Below are 12,339 nucleotides of genomic sequence, written 5' to 3' on the forward strand. Positions count from 1 at the left end.
TCACTCACACACAACCAACACTGCCTAAAAAACCTTTAGTCCATCATAACTGATACAGTGCGTAGCTTTTCATTTCTTAAACAACCAAACATACCCATGTCTATATTCCAGGATGACAAGATTCTTCAGTCTCAAATTGTGAACCAGTGGTTCAGTGAGCATGAGGAATCATTTTCATGTAAGAACTGTCCACCACAGAGCCCTGACCTTAGCCCCATTGACAGTCTTTAGGATGTGCTGGAGTCGCCTTTACAGAGTGGTTCGACTCTTCCATTGTCATACAAGATCTCAACTACAAATGAATGCAGCTCTTGATGGGAATAAATGTTGTGATGTTGCATGACATTGCCGAAACAATGCCACAACTAATGCACAATATAATGCACAATATAATCAAAGCTAAAAGCAGTACTAACAAAATATGGACTTTGTGGTGGTCAATCTTTTTGACAAATTGAGCCTGGTGAATATATGTTATGTTAACTGTGAGTATATGGTTATTTGCATTGTATTATTTGCATTTAACATTGTTTTTTCCCTACTTTCCTAGATCCTAGAAACAATATAGGCTCCTTGCCCATTTTTGGGTTGCAACCCACCAGTTGAGATTCACTGCTCCAGAGTTTCACCAGTCTGATGAACCCCAGAGGATGCCTTGAGTATGCATTCACTTTTACTACATTTATGACATTTTGGTAGATATAAAAGCCTGAGCCGTGTTTATAAAGCCATGTTTAACGTATGTGGACAATACATTATTGCACAGTTGCAATGGGCAATTAAATTAAGAATGCAAGAAGCTGCATATAAAACAGCAGGTGGAATCCAACTGGACAAATGGCAAGATGTTTAGGCATCTACAAATGTACAAACTTTGACAGTCTTGAATGCACATGTAGACAGAGACAAAAATAGATGTAGCAATGACTCATGTTAGTTGAGTGTGTATAAGGAACACTGTGGTTCATGATAGCTCAGTGTGTCAAGCTCTAACTGAACTCTTATCTCTTATGAAGTAAATACCATTACATTTCATCTCAGGGATCGATAAAGCATTTATCTATTGCATAAATATATAATGTGCCACTAGCTGCAGGGTTTTACAGAGTGGCAAAAGAAAAAGGAGAATAATGTGAGCCAATAGTCTTAGGCAACGGAATGAGTGCACTTCAGCCAAAGGAATATGAACAGAAGCTGTTTTTAACTGCACTTTCATGCTAAACCGAATGATTAGCCTCATTACCTGAAACGTCTACAGCAATCAAAATTCAGAAGTATTTGCTTAAATTAGAAGTTTTGGTTTGGAGAGGTTAATTAAACATGTCCTTCAGCCCCCCAACTGCATCTCCACATATCATTTTCTCAATATCTTTCCAGCTTGATTAGGGGGCAAGGTTACATAGCAGCCGTTGCTATGGGGACCTGATGGAGGATGAAATGAGAAAGAGGTTAAGTATAGTGTGGTTTGGATGCTGTCAGCTAATTTGTTCTCTGAAAAAGAAGAACTTTGTTTACCAGACTCAATGGGACATAAACAGATTATGTGAATGGCAAGCTCGGGTTGCTATAAACAACTGTAAAAGATTTATTGATTGCAGCACTGTGCATTCTCATGTGGCCTTGAGAACACAGTTGGAAAGTAATGTTATTGATTGCACAGTATCTTTCGGTTAATCTTATGTAAATACAGATTGACCACCACTAGCACTACTTATATTTTTTGAAGAAAATATGTTCATCTAAGCATTGAAGGGTTAGTTCACCCAAAAATGAAAATTAGCTTGTGTTTTACTTACCCTCGAAGCATCCTAGGTGTATATGACTTTCTTCTTTCAGATGAATCCAGTCAGAATTATATTAAAAATTGTCTTTGATCTTTCAAGCTGTTTAATGGCACTCAGCGGGTGTTGCAGTTGAACAGTCCACAAGTCGTCAAATAAAGCTTGCGCATTCATAATAAAACATGTCGCAGACGGCTCCGGGGGATGAATAAAGGCCCCCTGTAGCGAATCCATGAGTTTTTGTAAGAAAAATATCCATATTTCAAACGTAATAAACACTTTTCTCTCACTTCCGTTATCTATCATACGCGGATCCGTTCCGGCGGAAGGCGTATGACGTATACGCAGCACGCGCGCCTCTGTGATGTTTTATTAACAAATTTCGGGAGGAGCACACGCAGATAATTTACACGGCCAGGCCATCATCAGTAATTACACCATCTATCCAACCAGCACAAGAGAGAACCCCTATAAATAATCAAAGCAGCCTTACCTGCATTATCTCTAGTCTTTCAGCATCCCTCCACCTCCCCGACTCCTCACCTTCAGCCCGTTCCTACCCCAGCACGGTGGGGAGCACTCTGGGTCCGGGCTTAAACCCGAGCTCGGACCCCTCTCCCCGGACAGGGGGAGTACCCCGAGCTCGACAGTTATTACCGAGCTCGGAGCCCTCTCCCCGGACAGCATGCCAAATACACATAACCTTTACTCTGTTCATTATATGTAAGTGTGAACTCGTGAAATGCTAGTCTCACGAGTTTGTTTAATAGGAGCAAAGGAAGCAACGTTTCCTTACTTTAGCAAAGGAAAACCAGTCTCCTCTTGGTTTATATCGAAAAAAATCTTTGCAAATCTTCGGTTTGTACTTCTAATTCGTGACTGGCGTTTTGTTTTGTTCTTTCTCCGCATTCGTCACTAATCACGCAACGCCGACATGCTACGTCATCCGCCGGAACTGCTTCAGTGGATGATAGTCAGCGGAAGTGAGAGAAAAGTGTTTATTACGTTTGAAATATGGATATTATTCTTACAAATACTCATGAATTCGCTAGAAGGGGCCTTTATTCATCCCCCGGAGCTGTCTGCGGCACGTTTTATTATGAATGCGCGAGCTTTATTTGACGACTTGTGGACTGTTCAACTGCAACACCCGCTAAGTGCTATTAAACAGCTTGAAAGATCAAAGACAATTTTTTATATAACTCTGACTGGATTCGTCTGAAAAAAGAAAGTCATATACACCCAGGATGCTTCAGGGTAAGTAAAACAACAAGCTAATTTTCATTTTTGGGTGAACTAACCCTTTAAGTAAAAAGTAAGATCAGGTAAGTTTAACCAAAAATATAAAATGATTTACTTGACATCTACTACATTGTGAGGTTTGCTATGAAAGCTTGTTTTCTCCGTTGAATAAAAATAAGGTAATGCAACTATTTATCTCACAGTTCTGACTTTTTGCACAGTTGTGATTTTACATCTCTCAATTGTGACTTATTTTATAAGATTTGCGAGAAAACTTGCAATTGCTAGTTATAAAGTCAGAATTGTGTCATGCACGTTGCAACTGTGTGTTATAAAGTTAGAATTGTGAGATATAAACTCGCAATTACGGGAAAAAAAAGTTGCAATTACGGAAACGGTATTCCATAGGTTCCTGACTTAAGTAAATGAGCTGATTAAATAAATATAAATATTAATAACAATTATTTGATATCACTGATGGTGATAAATGATGCTGCTGTAGTAAAGTTTTCTAGATCCATCCTGGAAATGTGATTCTCAGATAAATGGTGTGACCCTGATTGTTTTAGGCCTCATTAATCTATTCTTAGCACCTGCATGGTGAAACGCGTGAAATCTCCTATCATCCTGAGCTCGTTTCATCCATTTTATTCTGTCTATACATCTTTTTTATGTTTATTTCCTCTCTCTCGATCCAGACTCTGATTAGATGGCCGACTCATTTTGTCTCTACAGCTCAATTATACCTCTCTCATTACCTGTGTTTGACTCACTTTTTCTCGCTGCATTTAAAAATACCTGATCGCTGTATCTGTTTGCCCTTATCTGCCTTCCCCCCTCATACACACAATCACAAATATCTTCTTTATGACTAATATATAGCATCATCTCCTTTTCACTGCAAGAAACATTCACTCACACACAACCAACACTGCCTAAAAAACCTTTAGTCCATCAAATTTACTGTTCTCAGTCCGTTATTATATTTTTGAAATATTATTTGTTTTCTCTCTGTTTCGTTCTGTCTTTCTCTATCTGTAATACACCCACACAGCTTTGAGATTCAATCCATTTCGGGGATCAGATAATGCAGTTAAATTGGCTGATCTTTTGGAACATGTGCTGAGAATCAAAATAAGTTTGAGAAGTCTTACAGAGCTTATTGTCACGGTTGCTTACTGTGAGGAGCAAGGAACGCAGAGATGAAGGAGATTCAGGAATAACAGTCTTTAATTAACATCCAAGGGGAAACACAGGCAGGCAGGAGACACATGTAGCACCACTAGATGTATAACACTGAACAAAGGAACCATAGAACAGACAACATTTTAAATACTAAACGAGGGTAATAGACAAGACACACCTGAATCAAATTAACACAATCAAACAAGGGAGAAACTGGGTCACGGGGAGCACATGGGGACAAAAACACACACAGACAGTCCAGGGGCATGATAATTCGCCCCCCTCCCGGATGGCGCGTCAAAGGTGGGAGGCGAAGGCAAGGGATTCTCCAGCCATGCCAACGATGGAGACGGGCAGACCCGTGGTGCTCGCACCGAACAGATGGTGGGCTGAGGGTGAGCAAAGGGGCTGCCAGACGACTGCGGTGGAGGAGGCAGGAGGAGGCAGGAGCAGGAGGGTGGGTGGGCATTTCTGAGCCTCCGGGCTCTCAGGGCTGGTGTGCGCTGCCCACACACACACCAAATCGCGACTCCCAGCACCGGGAGCGTGTCAGACAGGGGAACAACAAGGCTGGCAGACTGGTAAGTCCGAGGAAGGTGGGAGGAGAATGGGCATGTCCGCATATATATCTGCCTCCCAGTCTATTAGGGCAACTTCAAAATCCCAGATCCTTTGTAAGCTCACCCTCAGCCATGGTGCAGTGGGCGGAGCTTCTCTCCGCACTCTCCCTGTCCACGGCCTTCTCCCTCGTGGCGAGCGTTGTAGCTGGCTCTCGCACCTGGTCTGACGTCACTTGAAAAGCTCCGGCTCCGCGGCGATCCTCAGCTCTGTCGTGCCATTGGGTGATGGCTCGTCAGTCGTGGCGGTCTCGGGCTCTCCGTCATAGGTGGGCTCGGGCTTTGGCTTCGCACAGCGGGGTGATGGTGGGCTGGGCTCTGGGTTGGGCTGTGTTCTGGATCGGGGCCGGACACTCTCCAGATCAACGGGGCAATGGTAATTTGCCCCGATCCAGAACAGTGAGTTCAGCGCAGCGTCGTCAAACGCCATTAAAACGGCGAGCTGGCTGAACTCAACAGCATACTCAAAGATGGGAAGGTCCTTACGGGCAAGGGCGGTGAATTTAGCAGCGAGGGGATCCATAGGGTAAAATAAAACACTGTACAAAACACAGAAAACAAATGGAGGGGAACACGCAATATACTTATTTTTTGTTGGTCCAGTGTTCTGTCACGGTTGCTTACTGTGAGGAGCAAGGAATTACGGAGATGAAGGAGATTCAGGAATAACAGTCTTTAATTAATAGCTAAGGGGAAAGACAGGCAGGCTGGACAAAGGAACCATAGAACAGACAACACTTTAAATACTAAACGAGGGTAATAGAGGAGACACACCTGAATCAAATTAACACAATCAAACAAGGGAGAAACTGGGTCACGGGGAGCACATGGGGACAAAAACACACACAGACAGTCCAGGGGCATGACACTTATAGGCTGCTTTGGTGCATTGGCCACAGACAACAGTGCCATCCATAAAATTAACTTTTGATCATTTGTTGAACTTATTTAAAATAAGATGTGAAAAGCAATGTACACTTAAAAATAAAGGTTCCAAAATATTTCCACAGCAATGCCATAGAACCATTTTTGGTTCCCCAAGGAAGCTTTCAGTGAACAGTTCTTAAACTAAAAATGTTTTCTTAGTGTGAAGAACATTTTAATAATCTAAAGAACCTTTATCCACTGTAAATAGCCTTTTGTGGAATGGAAAGGAAATTGTGGAATTCTTCATGGAACCATAGTTGCCAATAAAGAAACTTGATTTTTGAATATATCGTAGCAGCATCTCAGTATAAATAACAGTATAAATGACAGTCCTTGACAATGGGAACTTTTAGGATGTGTTTTGTTAAGTTTACGGACTCCACAAACTTACCACATTCTTTTGATGCCAAAAGCATCACTGTATAGCACAAGGCTACTAGTTGTTTGTGAAATATTATGTCCATTAGCCTGTCCAGTGGTTCGGCCATGATTCAGTATAATAATCCATCTTAGAATCAGGTAGGCAATCAAACAAATGTCTGCTGATATTGTTCTTTGGAGATGCACATTTGTAAAATCCTCTTAATATAACCAGATTCTTCTGGAACATTATCTCATTGGCATGTCTGTACATTACATGCGTTTATAGGGCTACTGTCGCTCGCGGAGGGATAAGAAGTGCGTGCCGCGGCTCGAAGCACTAGCGGCGGAGGAACACAGAGAGGCAGAGTGGGCGCGTCGCTCTTCATCTCACCGGCATCATTCTCAGCCAGAGACGCTTTATAATCCTCTGCGCTGCATATGCTCTTCTATCATTATATCAAAGGCTGCCACATGTGCTTTTAGAAACCAATGTAGCTTGGGCCATTCTTTAAGTTTTTTCTTCATGTAGACCCCCTGTAATACATTACTATGCATGGTATCTTCAAGAATATATACATTTAATTTATAGACAGAGGGTCGTTCAAACGCTGGCCGTCGTTGTCCGTTCAAGAGCTTAATTTTTCTTCTCTCCCGCTTGACTGAAACCAAACGTAGTTTGACTGACTGAAGACACAGCGACTGACGGCTCCAAAATGGGGGTAAGAATCTATTTTAAAAGCTTGCCCATTTTGAATGCCATGCATCTTCAGAATTATTCGGGGGTTATGAGATTTGTGTGTGAACGTGTCTGTATGTATTTTGGCAAAACATTGCATTAAACGGGTGCATTTATCTCTCAATTAACGTATTGCTTACTACTAAAAACATTGTAAATGTTAAGCAAACATTTATCAGTTATACTGTGGGCGTTTTAACCCTAGACTGCGGGTTTAACATCACTGACATTGTGAAATAACGCTGCTCGATCGTTTGGCAATTGCGTCAAATAATGCTTCATTTTTGCACCCAGTCCGATGCGTCATGATGCAGTTCAATGGAACAAATGAAGAATAATGGTGAATTGACATGCACATATTGGCATATTAGGTATATACATCATAATATCATAATCTAAGTCGTTTGGAATAGATGCTAGAAATGGAATATATAGGCGCTACTCTCATTCAATGCAAAAAAGGCGCACGCACTGAGGTAAACGCAAAATTATATCAAATATCAAAATTATCATTGATAACTAATATGTTTCAAATACATACCGGTAAGATATCATAATAACACATATTCAGAAGCACTTTATGATTATAACGTTTCTGCTTGCGCCTCTGTTCGTTCTGTCAAACGTGCCATGCCAGCGCGTCAGGAAAATAACGTTGACGACCGCAGTAATGATCGTTTGAGGTTAGCAACTCGGGATTACGCCTGTTTTTAACTCGACACCAGAAAGTTTACATGGCCATAAAGTGATCATTTTTGGTAGTCGTGATTTGTACATTTGCTATACCTTTTTAGAATCCACCAATTTATAAATGGACTATGTTTGCTTTTAATGAATGACGGCAGCAAAGTTTACTAAGTAGGAAAATAAAATCTTAACCAGGTGAGTTTTCCACAATTATTTCCTGGCTATACGTCGTTTGCAAGTCTGGAAAGTCTGAGGAGAAATTCAGTCTCCTAAATGAAAGGCGTTAGCCACAGATAGGGGTGGGGGAGCGTATGGATATGGGATGACTGCGTCTGGACTGACCCGTTTCAATAGTTTCACAGCCGACTATCCAACATCTTATCACATTTATGACAAGAATTAAATCCCAAAGAGAGTCCAATTGGTCAGTAGACGCGCGGCCATCCGCGTCAAAATGGACGTCTGCTGACGACTGAAGCGCGAATATTTCTAATTTCTAGTCACACCAAGCGCCTTTCTAGCTTGTTATTTTGCGACCTTCCAATAACCAGAACTGGAAATCTGACATTCAAATGAAAAGAAACAAATCATTCGATCTGGAATTGAATGGTGATGTTGTGACGCAAAGTTCTCTTTCAAACAATACCTTTTCCATCGCACGCGAGGTTCTGTATCTCGATTTCTGTGTTGTTTTGACATGCTGATATCGGTCGTGATGCCCGGAGGGGTAACCGGGCTCGACGGTCGGTGACTGCGTCAAAGTGGAGGTTGATCAACGAGAGTGGAAATTCCCGAAGAAGTACCGCGATTGGTCTGTGTAGCGCCACGAGGGCGGCGATGACGGGAGGGCGGGGCCGTATTCGCAGTCGCTGATGATTGATTGGTCTTTGAGCCAATCAATCAATAGGTAGAGGCTGCGTGATTGGAAAGATGCGCTGGGCCAAATTGAAGGTTTGGGTACTGAGAGGGTGGTGGGGATGGAGTGATGCTGGAGGAGAATAAAATGGGCATGGAAAGTGAATGATGGGGTTACAGGAGGGTGTTACCTGGTGTCACCTTGAGAGAGGCTTGTGTGAGTCAGGAGGCTCAGGTGTTTGGGGTTGCTGGCAATTTGTATGAGGTGAATGTCTCTTGGAGACTGACTGCTTAGAACAGAATATGCATAATTTACTTTAAATTACTTTCACTCAGTAAATTTTACAAATAATTCATGTAGACAACTTGGGCAGTTGTGGTTGTGGTTCGAGAGTCAGACTTGTAACCCAAAGGTTGTGGGTTTGATTCTCATCACCGCAAGGAAATGGAGGTGGGGGAGTGTAAGTACAGTGCTCTCTTCCACTTTCAATATCCATAGTTTTTTTTACTAATAGTATTTATCAAATGTATTCCAAAAATCTTTGTTTTATTTACAACCTCAAAAAAAAAATTTTTTTACAGTGTACAGAATGTAGTATATACAGTATAATGTGTGTACAGTATTCATTTTCGCAAACATGGAACACCTGTACACACATAATAATGTACAGTTGTTCATAATACTACTTGTTGGCAGTTGTTTGTATTTATAATCAATATGAACAAAAAACCTGAGAGTAAAAATTGATTACTGTCTCTATGTAGTTCGGTAAGTATACCTATTATTGTTTACTTATTATCTCCATACAGCACTAAATGACATTCACTATGTAGGGAATAGTGAGTAAGAGAGCAATTGAGTGATTTCAGACATAGTAAGTGCAAAATATAGTATCCCACAATGCACATACAGTGTGTGAAGAGTTCATTTGCAAAAACCGATAACTCCGTTAAAAATGTTTTTTTTTTCAGAAATAATTTTTTTTTTATTGCGCATTCCAAGTAATATAAATCAAACTTCAGTTGGGTTGTTTTGATTAGGTAATAATAACTTAAACAAATACATGTAATTTACAAAATTATAGTTCATTGAAAGTATGTTTTTTTTTACATATTAAAAGTTTGTTTTATAGCAAAAGCAGATAACTCCAATAATTGTTTTTTTGCAAAAGCCGATAACTCCACATTGAATGTTTTAGAGTTTAAAAAAACACTCGTTTAATCTTTGTAATCTCCTCAGATGACAATGTAGATGCCTGACAAACGTTGTTGTTGTTGTGATCATTTCATTCAATATGTTCCTTGCAGTGTCTTTGTAATTAACTGTGAAATTTGCTAGCAATTTCTGAGTGAAAATTGATTCTACACCAAATTTCTTAACGCATAGTATGTTTTTACAATTAAAAGGTAAATTACTTTTATTTCAGAAATAATAATTGAATTAATTAAATTAATTGAATCAAATTTGAATTAAATTACTCCCGAGTTATTAATGCAACATAATGAACGATATGTTTATAGTTCCATAATGTGTTCTGTTTCACTTGCTAGTTTTTATTTATAGAATGCAGTATACAGTATAGTGCAGTATGATAATATTCCACTATAGCCAATGTTCTGAGCTTTGAAATTATGTCACAGATGGGCTGATACAGTAAGGGAATGGGGTGTGCAGGGCAGGAAAGGTGAACAGCAGGCTGTTACCTGGTGTCACCTTGAGAACAGCAGTGAGGCAGTTGTAGGAGGCGCAGGTGCTCGGGGTTGTCTGCAATTATTATGACGTGAATGTTTCTTGGAGGGTGACTCTGCGATGCCCTTGGGACATGCAGCCAAAGACACAAGCCTGTCTGAAGGCTTCAAGGGCACTGCAGGTGATTAGGATGCTTAGAATAGCAGAAATGTCATCTGCTAGTGTGAAATCGGGTTTGAAATGTGGTTTCTTTTGCTTTTGGTTTTCTAAAATTTCACTGTGGTGTCTGTCACCATTTTGTTTTGATAATAAATCACTTTTTGTTTAAGTAAAAATGGCAACAATGGGGTTTAAATAGCTGTTTAAATAATTTTACATGTTGCATGACTGATAATTGTGTATCTGTGAATGAGAAACAGACTGGTGGTGAAAAGTCTTATAATAGATGGTTGTGTAAAGGACGCTGTTCAATAGATCTTTCTCACTGAGTGATTTTGGATATGTATGTGTGTGTGTGTACTTTCCACTAAAGCACACAATCAAGCCTTATTTTTGTGTCAAAGCCCGGGGTCATATGAAGCAAAGCTATAGCAGATACGCAATCAGTCAATTTGCCAGACGCTGATGTGATGTCATATCCTGTGAGACCTTCAAGGTCAGACAGCAAGCTTATTTGATTGGCCCTCAAATGTCAATAGCAGGTTTTAATCAGTTTGTTCCATGCCAAGGTTGCTTTCCTATATATTTAGCAAACCACAGTGACCACGACTGTATCAACTGTCTGGTGTTTGTGGTGAATGAATTCACTTTAAAATTATGCATTTAAATTCGAATTACTTAAGACTTTTAGTATCGAAACGTATTATGGCATTTTTAGCGACACGGAAGTTGTAAAACATGTATGGAATAAAAATATAACGCACAAGTAATTTCTTCTCAAGTTTACATCAAGATTTGTTAGTACAATTTCACACTTCATATATTCAAATGAGCACATTTATTATTATTCTCAATTAAAATGTTCATTAATTCCCATTACTGTAATTCAGTCATTTTTACTGTATGACTGTAAAACGTATGCAAAGATTTTTATTAACTGAGCATATTTGTGCTCATCTATTTATATTTATTCATTTATTTATATGATTTTTTTTTTCATTATGGTAATAGGAATTTGAGGGGAGAGCTATTATCAAAATAATGACACAATGCAAAAAATTATTTTGAAAGTTGAACAAATTTGGTGTCAAAATAATTTTTACAGAGAAATTGCCAGTAAATTTCACGAACAATTTACAAAAATTGAACAAACAAAAATAGCAAATAACACATTGAACTAAACATGACATTTTGAAGTAGAACGGCGTAAATAGTATATTCATGCAACATGTACTCCAATAATCTTTTTACAATCTGTTTTATGTACAAGTTTGATCTTTTACAGTGTTCATCACATTTGTTATCAGACACATTTTTGCTAAAGTAATATTTCACATACAGAACAGAGACGTTTTGATTCACACCCATGCTTCAAAATCAAGGCTTTGTAAAAGAGCATAATAGGACCCCTTTAATGACAAATAAAATCTGCTAATAAAAGACAAAATATTTATGACTATATGACTATTCAGTGTTCATGTTCTGTCAACAGTAAAAGTAAAATATGAACTACTTTGGATTAAGTTCATTCAGACATTGTCAAATCTGCAATCATATTTTATTCCTTTAATAATATTTATATATATTTTTTTTTATATAATATTATCAACCAGCTTTACCATCAGAATCATTTATGGATTGCACATTATCATGTGAGCACGCTGGTGTGCTGTAATGGTGGATTTGACAGTAATGCCATCTGGTTGTGCATGCAAGCTAAAATAGGTCACAGAAGCACACATGGCAAATCGGGATGCCACATCAATGAAAAGCCCTAATGTGGATTAAAGTGCACTAGACCCCCCTCAACAGCCCCCGCGCTCACACTACCCCCCGTATCCCGCATGGGGTTCCTGTTAAAGCTTCACGGTTTCAAAGATAAGCAGGATAGTAGATGAAGCATTATCCGGCTGGCATTTCCCCTCTCATCCTCAGTCATGGAGAGCATCGGTTCCTCAGTTCCTGCCCCGTGTGTCTCTCGCAGTGCGGCAGAAGGTGCTGAGTGATGCTTAAATATGAGCCCATCTGTGTGTTCATGGTAGTATTGCAGTTTCAGCTGAGACACATTTTGTTCAAGTTCTCTGGTTTATGAAGCTG

The 12,339-nt window shown here is 39.7% G+C and overlaps 1 protein-coding gene across 1 annotated transcript in view; it reads left to right on the top strand.

Moving 5' to 3' along the window:
- Positions 1 to 6,480: 6,480 nt before the first annotated feature.
- Positions 6,481 to 12,339, top strand: part of atp1a3a (ATPase Na+/K+ transporting subunit alpha 3a) — a 31,418-nt gene continuing 25,559 nt past the window's right edge. The window contains exon 1 of the mRNA XM_016231038.1: positions 6,481 to 6,834. Coding sequence (XP_016086524.1) covers positions 6,829 to 6,834 — 6 coding nt within the window. The 5' untranslated portion in view covers positions 6,481 to 6,828. The remainder of the gene's footprint in view (positions 6,835 to 12,339) is intronic.

Source organism: Sinocyclocheilus grahami, unplaced genomic scaffold (assembly GCF_001515645.1).
Source record: "Sinocyclocheilus grahami isolate Dianchi unplaced genomic scaffold, SAMN03320097.WGS_v1.1 scaffold382.1, whole genome shotgun sequence".
NCBI lineage: Eukaryota > Metazoa > Chordata > Actinopteri > Cypriniformes > Cyprinidae > Sinocyclocheilus > Sinocyclocheilus grahami.